Source organism: Emys orbicularis, chromosome 25 (genome assembly GCF_028017835.1).
Source record: "Emys orbicularis isolate rEmyOrb1 chromosome 25, rEmyOrb1.hap1, whole genome shotgun sequence".
In the NCBI taxonomy this organism is placed as follows: domain Eukaryota; kingdom Metazoa; phylum Chordata; order Testudines; family Emydidae; genus Emys; species Emys orbicularis.
The window spans coordinates 1,048,417-1,064,576 of NC_088707.1; the positions used below are offsets into that span (position 1 = coordinate 1,048,417).

Below are 16,160 nucleotides of genomic sequence, written 5' to 3' on the forward strand. Positions count from 1 at the left end.
AGGCCAATCCTGGAGTGTTGGCAACCTATGGGCCAGGGAGACGGGCGATGGTTGCCCTGGTGACCGTGGCATTGGTACGCTGAGCACCCCACCCACTAGCCCTGACACTGCCTGCACCTGCCCCCACAGCACCACAGGCCTGTGCTTAGGTCACTAGCATGTGGCGTTTGTTGCCACTCCCGGTAATGGGCACCTTATGGGACGAGTCGAGCAGTGAGTGACCCTCCCAGGGTGCAGCCTGATGCTAACGAGCCCGCAGCCACAACAGCAAAGCACATGCGGGGCAGGGAGACACATCTCGGGGAGGAAGGGGGTCTGGGTGTGAGTCTTGCAAGGAGTTTTTATTAACAGCCAAACATCAGATCTAGGAAACTGGCATTGGGATCCCCCAATGTGTGTGTGAGAGTCAGAGTATGTATGATAGTCAGATAGCTGCTGTCCATCCCTTCTCTCTGAATAAAGGGGTACCTATGGGGATAGAGGGCACTTATGGCAATAGGTGGATTCCATTCTCTGTAGTAATTGGCCTGTTTCACAGGCAGGAAATGCCTTCTATGGGAGAGATGAACAAGCCTCTGCCCCTGGCCTTTGACCCTACGTTGGAGGATGAGTTTTACTCACTAGTGGGCATGGTTGGAATGAGCCTGACTGTGGACTAGGCTCCTCCAAAGGGCGTGAAACCGTTGGTCAGGGCAGGCCAAGTGCTGAGGCCCTGCCTGCGCTTTTACCCACCCTGACTTGGTCGGTTTCTGATGACATGGCAAGATGTTGGTGTGAGCCAGGGATAAACAGCAGTGTCTGTGAAGTGCTGCTGAGAGCACCATCAACCCCCGGGAGCCGCACACCGACCCTTCGGGGGCCTTCGAACCCAGGCCCGAACCCATGGTGGTGCTCTGACAACACAGTCCAGGCCTACCCCACTGCACCCCCATGCTGCCTCCTCCCCCCCTCCCCTGCTGGCTCCTCCCCGCACCACACTGCCCACTCCCCTGCTGGCTCTTCCTCCCCCCCCCCGCCTAGGGTGACCAGCTGTCCCCATTTTATACGGACAGTCCTGATTTTGGGGTTTTTTTTTTATATAGGCTCCTACTACCCCCCACCCCCTGCCCCGACTTTTCACATTTGCTGTCTAGTCACCCTACCCCCGCCACACTGCCCCCTCCCCTGATGGCTCCTCCCCCTCCTGCTGGTTTCTCCAGACTGCCATCACCCCGCGGCCCCAAGTAGCCCCCCTTCCCGCTAGGGGCGCTGCAGGCCATGTAGGGGGACATTACGTCACGTGCTGCATGCGCGGCGCGGGCCCGGAAGTGACGCGGGCGCTGTTCGGGTTCGGGTTCGGGTCCGGGCTCGGCCAGGAGCCCGAGCGCGCGGGGAGCTCGTTTCCACACTAGGAGTCGGAGCGGCCGGGAGCGCGGGGCGCTCCCCGCCCGGGCATGGAGGGCTCCAAGTCATCGGCGTGCACCATGCAGGTGAGCTTCGTGTGCCAGCGCTGCAGCCAGCCGCTCAAGCTGGACACCTCCTTCAAGATCCTCGACCGGGTCACCATCCAGGAGCTGACAGGTAAGGGGGGGCCGGGGCCGCTGCCCGGTGCGGGGCCCGCGGGGGGGTCATCGGCCGGGGCTTCTGGCGAGAAGCGGGCTGGGGTCCCTGTCCCAGCGCTGGTGGCGGGGAGCGGGGGTACTGTCTGGGGGTGACAGGGAAAGGACTCTGGCGGCGGGGGCCGGGCTGATATCGGGGTAAGCACAGAAGGTTTGGTGTTTTCACAACACTCAGCTGATCAGGCGGTTAGGACGATTCCTGCCTACCTGAAATGCCCTGGGGGTGGGTTTAGGGAGGCAGAGGGGCTGTCTGGAATGTCAGTAGGGCAGAGGTTAACACAACCCTTTGTGAAAAATGGCTGGGATGACCACAAGTGGGGGCTTGACTATACAGCCCAATTCATTCAGAAACCTGCAGCTCTGTGAAATAGTTTCATTGTTTATCGTGCACGATTTCTTCAGTCCCCTAGTAATTGTTGTTCTTTGTTTAGCTCCCTTACTTACCACAGCTCCAGCAAAACCAGGAGACATTCATGAAGAAGAGACCAACTTAACAGAGGTAAAAGGTTTGCATTGAATATCTCTTCATTCTTTTATCCAAGGTCCTGTGATAAAGCTAGTTTGTCTCTTGGAGGCTACAGGTTAGCCTGAGCTTTAATTTGTCTTGTGAGGATGATAATCCTTCTTTTGAGAGAGAATCAAAAAGGAAGCTGATTCTACACTTCTATGTCATGAGTGGCATTTAATAGGCTGATGGTGTATTGCCTTAATTTCCAGGAAGCCTTCACAGAAAACCGTCAGGATGGTGTATCCAGGAGATTCATTCCTCCAGCCAGGTATCACTTGTGTTTGCAGTAAATTTTCTGAAACATTGTGGGGGTCTCCTGCTTCTACATGGATTCATCTCTATAAGAGCTGCCATGATGGAAGACATTGTGGCTGCCGGCTTCATTTCAGAATAAATCTTACTCAGTCTTTATTTATCACACACTCCACTGTAGTATATGAAAGCCAAAAGAACTCCCATCTGGGGAAGGATAAGTGTAACTTGCATGCTTTGGGTGTGGGTGGTTGACCACAGAAGTCATGCATTAAGCACAGATTCTCCCTTGCTGCGGTGAACCTCACCTAGGCTTATGCTGAGATCCTCAGCTTCCTTGGGCACTTGGGGTATTCACTGGATCCAGTAGGGTCCCAAAAGCTTTTTTAATCCATTCCATTCAGGACCTTGCTATTCCCATCCCCCCTTTCATGTAGCAGCTCTAACTCCTGCATTTGTGGTGTTCTTGGGACATTATTTACCACCCAAGGGATGGCACAGAACTCATACCTGTGCACTGCCACCTAAGACTGCAAATCTCCCACTGACCTTCATGTAAGTTCAGTGTATAGATAGATAAACCTTTGTTCAAAAATCAAAGAGAAAGGACTGCACAAGACCTCAGAATTAAAGGCACAGTGGAGGAAGCTTCTCTGTGAGGAAGCTTTGGGACATAATAGCCCAGTGAGAGAAATTCAGTGATGTTCTGACATTCTTCATCAGTTCACAACAATAAAATCCCTTTCTCTTCAAGAATGATGTCAACAGAAAGTGCCAACAGTTTTACTCTGATTGGAGAGGCTTCTGATGGGGGCACCATGGAAAATCTCAGCAGAAGACTGAAGGCAAGTCTCGTGCTGACTGACAAAGTGTAAGTTCTTTGGGGTAGTTTGCGAGTTGGAGCTGTAACTCATATTTCTGGACTTCAAATATTTGTGTAGAATAAAGGTAAAAGTTTAAAATCTGTTCAGTTTATGAAGCTTCGGCTGTGAAAAATGGCACATTGCTGTTCTCTTAGTGGGCACAAGTCTGTCCATTGAAGACTTGGTTTTTCATTTAATATTGAGCAGAACCTGGAGCTGATTCTAAATTTTCTGTACTAAGAGTGAACTCTTTCTCTAGGTTACTGGTGACCTCTTTGACATTATGTCAGGACAGACGGATGTGGACCATCCTCTATGTGAGGAATGCACAGACACCCTTCTAGACCAGTTAGACACACAACTCAATATCACAGAGAATGAATGCCAGAACTACAAGTGAGTGATTTATTATTGAACTGTTGGAGCACTCCATCATCACTTCCAGTAGCCTTAGTCTGAAGAGCAGGGAAAGAATATAGATATAAAGAAGTCCCTGAACGGAGCATTTGGCTGTTCTCCAAATCTCATCCTTTGAGAATTGCCTTAAGTATCCTTTTGTAACCACCTACTGTCTCCTGTAGACGATGTCTGGAGATCTTGGAACAAATGAATGAGGACGATAAGGAGAAGCTGCAGATGGAGCTGAAAGAACTTGCTTTGGAAGAGGAGAGATTGATCCAGGAGCTGGAGGAAGTAGAGAAGAACCGCAAGATGGTAGCAGAAAACTTTGAGAAAGTCAGGGCAGAAGCAGAGAGACTGGATCAGGAGGAAGCACAGTAAGTCTTAGCCAAAGTCTGTTTCATGGCAGGAGTGACAAATATGGACAAGTGGGTGTATCAGACTGGGTTGTGGGTAAACATGTACTGTACTTCTAATCACTCACAAATACTGTCTGGGTACAAGTGGATTCCTCTATTACAAAACTGGGGATCTGGTACCTACTTAGTTAGAGTGACTTGGGTCTCTCTCCACAGACAGGGTCTGACTGGGGTAGTGGTGCATGTAGGAGTTGGTCTCTTGCTGTCTTGTTCTGTTGGTAGCTTTCTCATTGTTGCTGTTTGAAGGTATCAGAAGGAGTACAGTGAATTCAAGAGGCAGCAACTGGAGCTGGACGATGAACTGAAAAGTGTTGATAACCAGATGCGCTATGCCCAGATCCAGTTGGATAAACTGAGGAAAACCAATGTGTTCAATGCAACTTTCCATATCTGGTAATGTAGGCTCTGGGCTAGAGGGGCAGAGCTGCTGAAGCTTTCGTGATTCTGCATTACAGCATCATTGCCAAGACAGCAGCTTGGTTTTTGGCAACTTAGGTGCTAAGCAGGGCTGAAATCTACTTCTTAGTTGAGAGCAGGCGATCAGATCTCCTCATGGTGGCAGCTGAAAGGGCAGGAAAGGAAACGTGCTCTACCCAGGCTGTGTGAGGAGATTTGCAAATGGAGAGCAGCTGGCAGGTGCTATCTCTAGGCTGTCAAACCTGGGACAACGTGGAGCCCAGAGCTGAGCCCTAACTGAACAGCTCTGCATGAGCTTTTGCACTTGCCATGTTGAATCCTGAACTTCACAAAGATAATATAAGCTGCTCCATTGTCTTTGAGCTCCGTAAAGAGACTTGATGGCTTGCAGGGTTATTACCTTGCATTACAGCAGCAATGGGGATTAGGTGCCCTAGAGACAATCCTTGCCCCAAAGAGCTTACTTACAACTTCTCCTCGTAACACAGGCACAGTGGGCAATTTGGCACAATTAATAACTTCAGACTTGGCCGCCTCCCCAGCGTCCCTGTAGAATGGAATGAGATCAATGCAGCTTGGGGGCAGACTGTGCTACTGCTTCATGCACTTGCTAACAAGATGGGCCTGAAATTTCAAAGGTAAGAGCAGTTCTTTATACACATTGTACTGGCTATTGTGCCATGGGAAAAGGCACTCACAGACTTATCTGCCTTTTCTTTCAGATACCGTCTCGTTCCCTATGGAAACCATTCATATTTAGAGTCCCTCACAGACAAATCGAAGGTAAGAAAGTCCAAAAATAATCTGCCTGGAATGCTAAATTCCCTCTATTCCTGCTAATACGAGTGAGCAGAAAATGTAAATCCTGCCATTCACGATTAGATCTTATTACAGGCTCAATACAATTGCTGCTGTAACTGCCTTACCTCTAATAATTGTAGGACTGGAAGGGACCTCAAGAGGTCATCTAGTCCAGTCCCCTGCACTCAAGGCAGGACTAAGTATTATGCTTCGTGCTCCCCTGGGGGGGTGGGGATGCAAAGAAGCAGAGGAGGTGCCCTGCTTTATTTAAAAGTCATTCTTCTGGCCAGTTGAGGTGTGTCAACGGGCTCGAGTCCTGTCCAGGTGGTGAATGGTGACTGGGATGAGTGGAACGCAATGGGGCTTGGCTCTTGAAGGCAGAGGAATCCCTAGGGCCATCTCCTGCACCTGTGGTGAGAGTTTCTAAACTGGAGTCTCTCTCGGCTGCCTAGAATTAACTTCTCTCTTTTAGGAGTTGCCCTTGTATTGTTCTGGAGGTTTAAGGTTCTTTTGGGACAATAAATTTGATCATGCAATGGTGGCATTCCTGGACTGCGTGCAGCAATTCAAAGAGGAGGTGGAGAAAGGCGAAACTCGCTTTTGTTTGCCTTACAGGTAAATGTCTCTATCTGAAGTGCTTCTGTAACATAGTGCATGTTAGCCCATGCAGCTCTGCCAGTGCCCCTCTATCCTGAGCCACAGCATTCTTTGCTATTCCAGGCTTGTCTTACTTTCAGCCAAATCATCTGATGATTCTGTGCTTGAGTGGAGAGTGGCACAGAACCATTTCCTGGGCTCTGTCTCTTTTGACCTATATGGGATTTAAAGCTAGTTACTCAGCAATGAAAGGCCACTGCATAGTTTTTTTAAAAGCTGGTTATTACCTTTGTTAAAATAGGGGATCAGACCACAGCTTAGACAAAATGTTCAGCGGTCATGTAAGATTCATAATTCTGAGATTAAAGGGTCTGAAAATACAGTACTTGGATACTTCAGATGTCAAACCCAACTACAGAAATAACTGCTTCAAAATCAGTGGAATCAAGCTAGCTTAAATGAAGTTACACAGAGAAGATTACACAGCATTAGCGGCTTATCAGAGGTGACTATTTATGTTGAAATGTAAATGTGTTAATAAACCTCTGTTTATATGATACAGAATGGATGTGGAGAAAGGCAAGATCGAAGATACAGGTGGCAGTGGTGGCTCTTACTCTATTAAAACACAGTTTAACTCTGAAGAGCAATGGACAAAAGCACTCAAATTCATGTTAACTAACCTGAAATGGGGTCTTGCCTGGGTTTCATCCCAATTTTATAACAAATGACTGAGTGTGTGTGAAGAACTTGTCCTGATTGCTAGAGAGTATCTGCTTTTCTTTTCTTCCCGAGAATGTCATAAATTGTCACTTAATATTAACCAATACAACATGTTTACAATACCAAAAATCCACAAGACACTTTAAAATTTAATTTGACAAGTAGTGCATAGAAAAGCAATATGTAAAATTGTACTATTGAGCAGATTTGAATATAATTCAGCTCTTTATGAAATAGCTAGTTAGCAAGTATCTGGGAGTTTTATAGACAAGTCAGAAACTTGCTGTACAGCACCAGTAGGTATCTGATGTAATCTCATTACAATTTAACAGAGAATGCAGTTAGAAAGATGAAATATTAGTGACACAGTGAGAACTGTGTTGTGGGCAAAGCCTATGGAAGCTCTGCCTGATCACCCTAAATGTTGACTAATGCTTGAAACTTAGTATCTTCTCTTTAAATCAGAACTGATGAGCACTTAACTTGGTGCCATTGAACTTTATGGGGGGTTTGATATTGTTTAAAACATTGCCAGCTATTTAAAACAAATATTTCCTGCAGCCTGTTACTGCACAAAGGTGCACTGAATAACACTGTAATAAAATACTTTGTATTCTGGACAAATTGAGTGCTTCCATTCCACATACACTTAACTACAGCATGGCATCCTGTGTACTGGTATGTAGATTCTGAATAGCTTTCCATCCAAGTAAGATTTAAATCAAGCTTTCAAAGCAACTGGTGCTTGATTTGACTTGCATTTCCGTGTTAACACTGGCAGACTACCTAACTGACTTTCTTTTTGAGCTGTGGGGAAACTAGATCTGGGGGGAAGAAGGAAAGGAATATAGGAAGGAACAACCTTGAGATTGTAAACTGTTCAAGACAGTCACTGCTTCTGCACAACAGCAACTGTGTGAAGAAAGCCTGGCCCGGCTTGTAGCACTTGTATACAGTAAAACGGTTTGTAGACTTATTGCTGCCGTTTCTATAACCATTTTTCCGAAAGCAAAACACTTCACAATGGCAGCGTTTTACTCCGATGTCACTACTTCAGTATAGGGGATAGTTTGCAAAGGCCAATTTTAACAGTTTTAAATGCCATATTTGACAGCTACTACATAGCAATTAAACAAAAGTTCATCCTACGTGAGTTACAAGTCAAAACCACCTGCATCTATTACAAAAGGTTAGTGGCTGGAGCATGGCTTTGAGGACACCGATTCATGGGAAAGGTTGCAGTGGAAAAGCCAAGTTTATTTTGTAGCAGGTACAACATAGTTCTCTGAAGATCTAGTTCCTTTGTTCTTCCTTGGATTAGTGGTGCCAACACTGTGCTTCAGTATTGCATATGAAAACTCTAAAATGCTTTGTGTGGTAATACCAGTGATGCAGTTTAAATGCTCCACAACCTTAAAAAAAAATCTTCCTTATTTTGGGCAACAGAGCAGTAGTTCTAGATCTTAAATCTTTGAGTATTTGTAAAGGAAAACAAAAACATGATTATAGTCCACCCTATGGCTCCAATACTGTGCTATCTAGCTGCTATGGGAATACAAATACATAAAAAAAAACACTAGCCCTCTGCAATTAGCCAGTTGAGGATCCTGTTAGTGGAATCTTTCTCCGTTACAGGGGAGGAATTTTTTTTTTTTTTTTTTAAGCAACTAACTGCTTCTGCTGTGAGAGGACAATTTTAAATAGGACCTCTCTTTTATATTATAAAACACAGGCTGGCTGTTGGGGGGAGATTGGTGCCTTGTGGGGTTACTCTCCCCCTCCCCCCCTTCTGCCAATGGAAGCCTTTGGATACAGCATGTTCTAGGAGTAAGAAAGCTGCAGGCTTCTCAGAATAGGTTTGCAAAGTAATGAGACACTCATGTTAAATTCCCAACCTCCCCTTGCCCTGCAGTACTAATATATTAAAGGACTCCACCTTTAATATACTCCCAGTGCAACACACCTGTCTCCCTGTACTCCGTAAACAGTAAAAGATGCAAAAAAAAAATAGTTCATGTAAGCCTAAGAACTGCACTGTGTATTTCTTGTCTAGCAGTACCTGATTCCAGTATTCGGGATTTAGTATGAAACCGCTTGTGCTGATGACGCCAACTGCCAAGAGCATGAAATCTTCCTTTACTGGCAAAAATTTTGCTCTGTATAATTAAAACAGTAGTAATATCTGGTTTAAAATGAAGCTGTTCTGTATTTCAATAGCTAAGTGTTGTAGCATTGATACTGTGTATTTGGAGGTAAACAATTTTAGTGGCATTTTAATGTACAAAACACACGTACAAATTAACACCTTTAAAAGCCACTTCGGGCTGATACTAATACCTTCAACTTAAAGTCCAATCTCCCACTACTTAGTTTGGCTACATTTTCTTAAAGATAAGAGAGATCCTCTCAGTCTGCCTATTCTACAGCAAAGTTGCTGAAGCATTTTGACTTATCACTATTCTGCAGATGGAGAAAGATGCAGTGCACCCAGGATGACAAACATTCTCTGTCAGAGCTGGGATCAAAACTTGGCAAATTAAGTTAGTCTTTCTTAGAACCGATTAGTCCCAAATACTACTTACTATGGACACTTTGTATACTACTTGACATTTCATAGAATTAGCAACTTAAATCCCGAAACCTCAGTCCCAGATTCTTAGTTCACAAAGAATGGTCTGTTGAGTTGTATTGCAAATAATTGTGACTTGTATTTTCTCAGTACACTAAGCACTTTTTCTAATCTGTATCTGCTGTATCATAATGTGTCAAATAGACAACTATGAAACTGCAACAGATGGATGGTAAAGGCACAAGAATATGTGACCCTCACAAGCTTTTTCCCTTCCCTCTGAGCATAAAATCAATACTAGTTCAAATGTGTCCCGGGGCATAGGTGGTACTTACATCTGGAGTTCACTCGGTGTTGAATTCTCAATAGAAATCTTCAGTAAAGTATCATAGATGATGTTCCGCATGAGATAAGTTAAATCCAGTAGGTGCATGCACATCTTATGCAACTGTTTCATAGGAAGTAAGCAGCCATTATGTCCTAAAGTGGAGATTATACATGGTCAGCTATATATTTTCTGATCCATAAAACTAGATTATGAAAAATATTAGCCATTATGACCAAGGCAGTTTTGTGTATTGAGTTGTTTATGGCTAAGATTTTCAGTAGTGACCACGTTAAGGTGAGGTACCCAAAACTCGAGACTCCATAAAAGGGTCTGACTTTGCTCAGCAATTTCTATCAATCAGGCCCCTTTAAAGGATCTCAAGTAGGACACCCAAAAAAATCACAATTCACTTTGGAAAAATTGTGGCCTTATATAACTGCTTTTAATAAAAATATGAGTCTTATAACAACATCTTGCCAAACAGCCAAAAGACCAGTTACCCAGATGCATTTCTTCTTGGACGCTAACTGCTGGGCTCCTTGCTCTGTGATGTGTAAAGCTTCTTGCTTGTGTCAATCAATGGTGGAAGGCTCTTGTGCAGATTTCTATCATTTGACAGGTAAAATGAGGCCCAGGACTCACCCTAGGAAACACCCCAGAGTAGGGAGAACACTTTGAAGCTTTGGGCTTTCCATTAATAATAACCACACGGGCGAGTTTCTCTCTGTCACTTCATGCTTGATTTTACCTCTACAACAAACCATTAACCTGAGATTGTTTGTTTCAGAGTCTAGTGGTAACTGCATTTAGTCTTTTTTAATTTTTACACAACTTCTTATTATTAATACTCTTACCTAACACCTCCAGAAGCAACTCAACATAGGCAAAAGGAGTTGGCACATTGATCTGGAAGCGTAGAGCCTTCAGAATGGCAAGTTCTGACTCCACCAAGTTCTGTTTTGTGTATGAATAGTCTAAGGACTGCAGAAATTTCAGAACTGTGTTATTGTTAATTATCTGGAAAAAACAGTGATGGGTTATTTTTAAAACTGCTGCTGTGAGTAAGAGGTGTTCTCTCAAGATCCCAGAAGTTCACCTGCATGATGATATGCTGTTAATAGTTTCTTTTTGAGCTGAGAACTAATAGAATTTTTGTTTAACTTGCCTTCTAAGCTAAAAATGGAAAATGCAAGCTGAAATTATTACCCTTTGCCAGGTAGTAGCACATATTGGGGTTTTACAGGGCTGTGCCCCATTGGAGCAGAAAGCAGGGATGCTGAGTTTGGGTATTTGATCAGTATAACTTTTTTTATTTACACAATATACACATGTCTTGGAACAGAAGTGGTCACACAGGGCAGAAAGGCAAAGCCCTCCCCCTGCAATATCAGCCCTAACACTATTGCCCACTTCCCAGGAAGTATATTTGTCCCAAGGGTCAACTCCAATTAGAGAGATTAAAGCAGAGAGAAAACTCTCTTGCTTTCAATATTTTCCTCAAAAATAAAATACATCACAATACTAACAACAACACAGCATTTCTTCAAACTGAATAGGGCATCACACATTAAGAAAATTAACTTGTAAAGCTATGTAACGGCATCATCTGGCGACTCCCTCCAAAACAATCCTGGGTTTTGATATTGTGGTGTGCTTAACAACCAAATGGTACAGGTCATGGTTACTCTAAATAATAAAATTATGTTAACGTCTTTCATTGTGAAGGTGCAGTGTACGATTTCCAGAGGCATAACAGTTACTGTGCCTGAGTGCAAGAGGGTCTAGCTCTCCCATGCCCAAATTATCCTGGATTACATAGTCACTGCTGTCCTTTGAAACAGTAACTCCTTTGGTGCGGAGTTGAGATAAGACCAAAATCTAAGTAAGAAAGAATATACTGTAGTACTACAAATCTGGTGTAAGAAAGTGGTTAGTTTGCTCACATTGTAGTGAAAAGAAAGTTTGCTTGCAAGCTGAATGCAAGAGACAAGCCGCAGCACAAATGTGTCACACATCTGTGCTTTCAAAGTGCCCCAGATGTTGCCCTCTCCTTGTTCATTGTTTGTCCTTGACTTTTTGGTAGAGTTATAGCTCTCTTCTACATGCTTAATCATAAACCTGCAAGGAAAAAAAAGCTGACTATGTTAGGAATCATTAGGAAAAGGATAGATAAGACAGTAAATATAATGGCACTATATAAATCCATGGTATACCCACACCTTGAATATTGCATGCAGTTCTGGTCACCTCATCTCAAAGAAGCTATATTAGAATTGGAAACGGAACAGAAAAGGGCAACAAAAAGAATTAGTGGTATAGAATAGCTTCCATACAAGGAGAGATTAAAAAGACTGCGTCTGTTCAGCTTAGAAAAGAGAAGAGTACAGATACAACAGAGGTCTATAAAAATCATGAATGTTGTGGAGAAAGTGAATAGGGAAGTGCTATTTACCCCTTCACATAACACAAGAACCAGGGTCACCTGATTAAACCTGTTGCCTATTAATTTAAAACAAACAAAAGGAAGTACTTCTTCACATAATGCACAGTCAACCCGTGGAACTCGTTGCCAGGGAATGCTGTGAAGGCCAAAACTATAACTGGGTTCAAAAAAGGATCTGTAAGTTCATAGAGGATAGGTCCATCATTTGCCAAGATGGTCAGGGACACAACCCCATGCTCTGGGTGTCCCTAAACCTCCAACTGCCAGAAGCTGGGACTGGATGACAGGGGATGGATCACTCGAAATTGCCCTGTTCTGTTCATTCCCTCTGAACCATCTGGCACTGGCCACTGTCAGAGACAGGGTATTGGGCTAGATGGACCACTGGGCTTGCCGAGCAGGACCATTCATATGTAAAAGATCGGCTCGCCAAAAAGTTGCCTTTTGCTAACAAAAAGAAAAGTACCTTCTAACTTGTATTCAGAATACTTTACAAGTATAATTGGTATGTATATTGAGAGTAATTAAATGACAGGAAAGACAAAGCTGCAGCTATAAAGATACTCCATATCTTCTGCCTGAGCAGTGCAGAATACATACAATATAACTGTACTACAGATATAAGAATTGCGTGTTGCCTTTGCTTGGGAAGTTACCTTTCAAATATTTCAACTGCTTGATATCGTGCAGATTGGTCCAGGAACCATTTTTCACACAGAAGAAATACAAATTCTGCAAAAAAGTGCAATTAATCATAACTGGAACTGATGGATAAGATGGACACACTTTATCAAAAAATAAAAGTAACTAAGCGAGACGATAAGGAATCAGACATGAAAACTGAGTCACCCTTTGTAGAGAGGCCACTAATGGGAGTTTATGCAGAGGATAAACAACGAGGAGTCCTTGTGGCACCTTAGGGACTAACAAATTTATTTGGGCATAAGCTTTGTTAGTCTCTATGGTGCCACAAGGTGCACACAAATGCACACATCAGGCATTCATGGCACGTGGACACAGACACACAAACATACACAGGCTGACAAAGATCTGCATCTCTCACCCACTATCTGGGTCTCTTTGAAGCATCCTGCTTGATCCGACAGCTCATTCAGATATTGTTCATTTTCTGTAGCTAAACAAATTAAAGTATCTTCAATGATCTCGGGAGCAACAACTCCAAAGACTGGCTCCGGGGTGCGAAACCTGGACACTGCCTGTGCCTCTGAGCTCATCTCAGCACTTCTGGCCAGTTCTCAAACAATAAAATAATAACAGTGTTATTTTTATAGCGTTGCAGCTGTACCCACTACAGTAATTATCAGAGAGGGCACCAGGTAGTGCACGGAACAAGTATAATCCGAAACTTTGCTATGGAAAAATGACACCTCTGTACTCTGGATGTGCTCCCTGCGTGGGTTCGGAATCATGCTGGCGTTAGTAACAGGTAACACGTACGCTTGTACAAGTGCTCACTTGTGTCAGTGCTGCAGGGGCCATCGCAGGCACAGGCGGGAGAACGGGATTTCAGTCGGCCCTGGTGCTCCCTCGACAGTTGTTAGCTACATGCCAACCCCAGGGCAGAGCCACCAGCTGCCCTCCGGTACCACGCGTGACCCACGCCCCACAGGGCTTTATGGAACACACGACCACCGTTTGGGGCGTCGCTGATGAACAGACGATAAAACGAACTCGCTGGCTACCCCGCTAGCGCCCGCCGAGGGGGCGTGGGTCCGTAGCGGAGGCAGGGTTGCCTGTCCCCCATGAGGAAGCTGGCGGCTCACTGCTGGCTACCCGTGCCACCACCACCCCGTCAGCGCGGGGGCCACACGCGGGCGCTGCTGCAGCCAGGGCGTTCCCCCAGAGCAGAGTCAAGGGGCAAGTTGGGGAACCCGCTGTCCCGGGTCTGAGCCTGGGCAGGGCCTGGGGGGGTTGGAAGGGAGGTGTCAGGGGGTCCCAGCCCGGGGGGGGGTCGAGCCCCCCCCCAGGCCGATGGTGGGAGCTGGAGGCCTCGGTTGCTCTGGGATATTTTTTCCCTCCTCATCACCTCATCTCACATGCCGTCTCTCAGCCAATCACACGACGCCATAGCCCGTTGCCATCTGGTCACGTGGCATTCTCCCACTCGCTCGAGACGCCTCAGTTAGTCGCTTCTTCCCGCCTAAAAGCTCTCCGGATCACGTAAAGTCACTGACCACCAATCGCAAGAGACGCTCGATGGACGCTCAGTGTCACGTGGCCCGCGTAACCAATCGGGCGGGAGCACCTGGTCCCCTAGCGGTGATTGGCCAGAATCAGAACTTCCATCGCTCTCGCGGATGGGTACTTTGCCCTCATCGAACATGGCGTCACGTAGGCGGAGTCACGCCGACGCTGCTGGGGTCGCGCGTTTGCCCGAAGCGGATATGACGGCAGCCTCCGCGCGCCGGCCCGTCAGTCACGCGGGCGGTGGGCGCGGCTCCGCGGGGAAGATGGCGGCGCCGCGGGAGCCGGGCCGGGACTCGGAGGCCGCGTTCGCGAAGCGGATTGACCCGGCGCGGGAGCCGGAGCTGAGCGCGGAGCAGCGGCGCGTCATGCAGCGCGCGGAGGAGGCGCTGCGCCAGCGGGCCCTGCAGCGGCGGCTCCGGGGCCGCAACCTGCTGACGGGGCTGGGCATCGGCGCGGTGGTGCTGGGCATCTGTATCCGGCCGGGCCGCGGGGCGAGGGGGAGGGGCGTGGGGGCCCCCCCCGGAGGAGGAGGGGTGGGGGTGGGAGGAGAGGCCCCCCGGAGGAGGGGGGGCTGGAGGGATTCTGGGGGGGGGGATCAGCCCTGTGGAGCAGGGAAGGGCCACTGGGGGGGGGGCTCTGGGGGTGTCTCTGATTTCCCCCCCCCCATGTTTTCCTGAGCGGCACTATCCCAGATGGTTACACCTTCTACAAGATCTCCCAGGAGCGATTCCTGGATGAGCTGGAGCAGGAGGTCGAGGCTGCCCAGGCCCAGGCTGCTAAGACCCCAGTGAACTGAGCCCCTGAGCAGGCTGGCGCTGCTCCCCACTTGGGATGGATCCAGCTGGAACTGAGGCCTGTGCCAGGGACCCTCAGCAGCCCGACTCCTCTTGGGTTGCATCTGCCTTTGACATGCCAGGCACTCCCTATGGTGGGCTGAGTCCCCCTCGGTGGAAGGGGGGGGTCCCCTGTGCCCAGTGGGGACCAGGCACCTGTTAACTCCAGTCAAACCTTCCGGCTGCAGTTGCAGACTGTGGTGCAACAGCACCAGGTTTGTTTCCTGACATGCTCATCTGCTATTCACCCCCTGCAGCAGGTGGGCCAGGGCCTCAATAAACCCGTAAATGATTCACCAGAGTGGGTGTGTGAAATGCCAGCCCTGGGCCTCCCCAGTGGGGCCTGCTGGGGGGCACTTGGGATGGGGGTTGGAAGGATAAGTTGGGGTAAGTGCAACATCCCTGTAATATCTTCTTGTTGGTGAAAATACACACGGGGGAAGCTTAAATGCTGTCTCCCAGGTCTGTCCCAGCAGCCCCTGGGGTGGTTTGTAGCTATTTAAGAGCAAATGGAGAAAGGTGGTAGAATAGTAAGTGTCTAGGACCAAGTTTGTTGGCTGCAGATGGGGTGCCAGTGTTTCTTGGGCTGAACACGGCTGCCTTGGGGCTGCATCATGAATTCCTTGTTTCCTGGTGCTGAGAGGAAGCCAGGGGCAGTACCTGGCCTGGGGGTGCCACCCAGCATGTTTACCACCTGCAGGAAGAGGAGGATGCAGCAGGGAGTGATTCCGGCCCAGGCTGTGATGAGCCCAGTTATCCACTGACCTCAGCACATGCCCTGGTGTGGGGGGAAGAGTAGAGCCCTGGGAGAGGCTGATACATGGAAATGTGCCTCCTTGGCCTTAGGGGAGAGAGATTTGAGTCCTGCAGGTACAGGACTTGCTCAGCCTTTCTAAGCTAGTACATGGCTGCAGAGCTCCCTGGAGTGAGTTGTGCTTCACCTCTGGCTGAGCAATGCTCTCTCCCTTCAATCTACAGCCTGGAATGGCTAATCTGCATTGCACCACAGTAGCCAGCACCCAGCCCTGGTCCCTAGGCTGCCCTCATTTCCACGGGTCAGGGTGTTTGAGGCATTGACCTTACTGGGCCTTTGGGGGGTGGGCACTAGACCTGTAAGGCAGTGACTCATTTTTTAAAAGGCGATGCAACTTTGAGGATATGAATAAAACCAACTTTGTGGTGAGCTGCTTGCGTGACCTTCG

At 47.2% G+C, this 16,160-nt stretch overlaps 3 protein-coding genes across 5 annotated transcripts; 2 read left to right on the forward strand and 1 right to left on the reverse strand.

Moving 5' to 3' along the window:
* Positions 1–1,349: 1,349 nt before the first annotated feature.
* Positions 1,350–8,823, forward strand: BECN1 (beclin 1). 3 transcript variants are annotated; one of them, XM_065422475.1, is made up of 11 exons: positions 1,350–1,560; positions 2,030–2,097; positions 2,316–2,374; positions 3,113–3,203; positions 3,481–3,617; positions 3,803–3,997; positions 4,286–4,432; positions 4,945–5,094; positions 5,179–5,239; positions 5,730–5,872; positions 8,631–8,823. In XM_065422475.1, exons 1-11 carry the CDS (start codon positions 1,434–1,436, stop codon positions 8,638–8,640), a joined length of 1,188 nt encoding a protein of 395 aa, XP_065278547.1. In that variant the 5' UTR covers positions 1,350–1,433; the 3' UTR covers positions 8,641–8,823. The 3 variants fall into 3 exon arrangements, with proteins under 3 accessions (XP_065278547.1, XP_065278548.1, XP_065278546.1); XM_065422476.1 differs by having other exon boundaries at positions 8,634–8,823; XM_065422474.1 differs by lacking the exon at positions 8,631–8,823 and adding an exon at positions 6,417–7,197.
* On the reverse strand, positions 7,834–13,152 carry CNTD1 (cyclin N-terminal domain containing 1). Its single transcript, XM_065422478.1, has 7 exons — positions 12,981–13,152; positions 12,574–12,649; positions 11,418–11,592; positions 10,329–10,491; positions 9,482–9,626; positions 8,637–8,733; positions 7,834–7,989 (listed from the first exon to the last, which is right to left on the reverse strand). The coding sequence occupies exons 1-7, from the start codon at positions 13,150–13,152 to the stop codon at positions 7,834–7,836; spliced, it is 984 nt and encodes a 327-aa protein (XP_065278550.1).
* Positions 13,153–14,388: 1,236 nt separating this feature from the next.
* LOC135894580 (cytochrome c oxidase assembly factor 3 homolog, mitochondrial) lies at positions 14,389–15,653 on the forward strand. The gene is made up of 2 exons (XM_065422706.1): positions 14,389–14,596; positions 14,818–15,653. Exons 1-2 carry the CDS (start codon positions 14,389–14,391, stop codon positions 14,919–14,921), a joined length of 312 nt encoding a protein of 103 aa, XP_065278778.1. The 3' UTR covers positions 14,922–15,653.
* Positions 15,654–16,160: the final 507 nt, after the last annotated feature.

Bases quoted from the DNA above. Each gene is read 5' to 3' on its own strand.
- LOC135894580 (XM_065422706.1), top strand. From the start codon at position 14,389: ATGGCGGCGCCGCGGGAGCCGGGCCGGGACTCGGAGGCCGCGTTCGCG. The intron at 14,597-14,817 runs GTATCCGGCCGG...GCACTATCCCAG, and splicing joins CGCGGTGGTGCTGGGCATCT to ATGGTTACACCTTCTACAAG.
- BECN1 (XM_065422474.1), top strand. From the start codon at position 1,434: ATGGAGGGCTCCAAGTCATCGGCGTGCACCATGCAGGTGAGCTTCGTG. The intron at 2,098-2,315 runs GTAAAAGGTTTG...CTTAATTTCCAG, and splicing joins AAGAGACCAACTTAACAGAG to GAAGCCTTCACAGAAAACCG. The intron at 4,433-4,944 runs GTAATGTAGGCT...CTCGTAACACAG, and splicing joins AATGCAACTTTCCATATCTG to GCACAGTGGGCAATTTGGCA.
- CNTD1 (XM_065422478.1), bottom strand. From the start codon at position 13,152: ATGAGCTCAGAGGCACAGGCAGTGTCCAGGTTTCGCACCCCGGAGCCA. The intron at 10,492-11,417 runs GTGAGCAAACTA...TGTTTTTTCCAG, and splicing joins AACTTTCTTTTCACTACAAT to ATAATTAACAATAACACAGT. The intron at 7,990-8,636 runs GTACTGCTAGAC...TTTTTTTTTAAG, and splicing joins ATCCCGAATACTGGAATCAG to GTTGTGGAGCATTTAAACTG.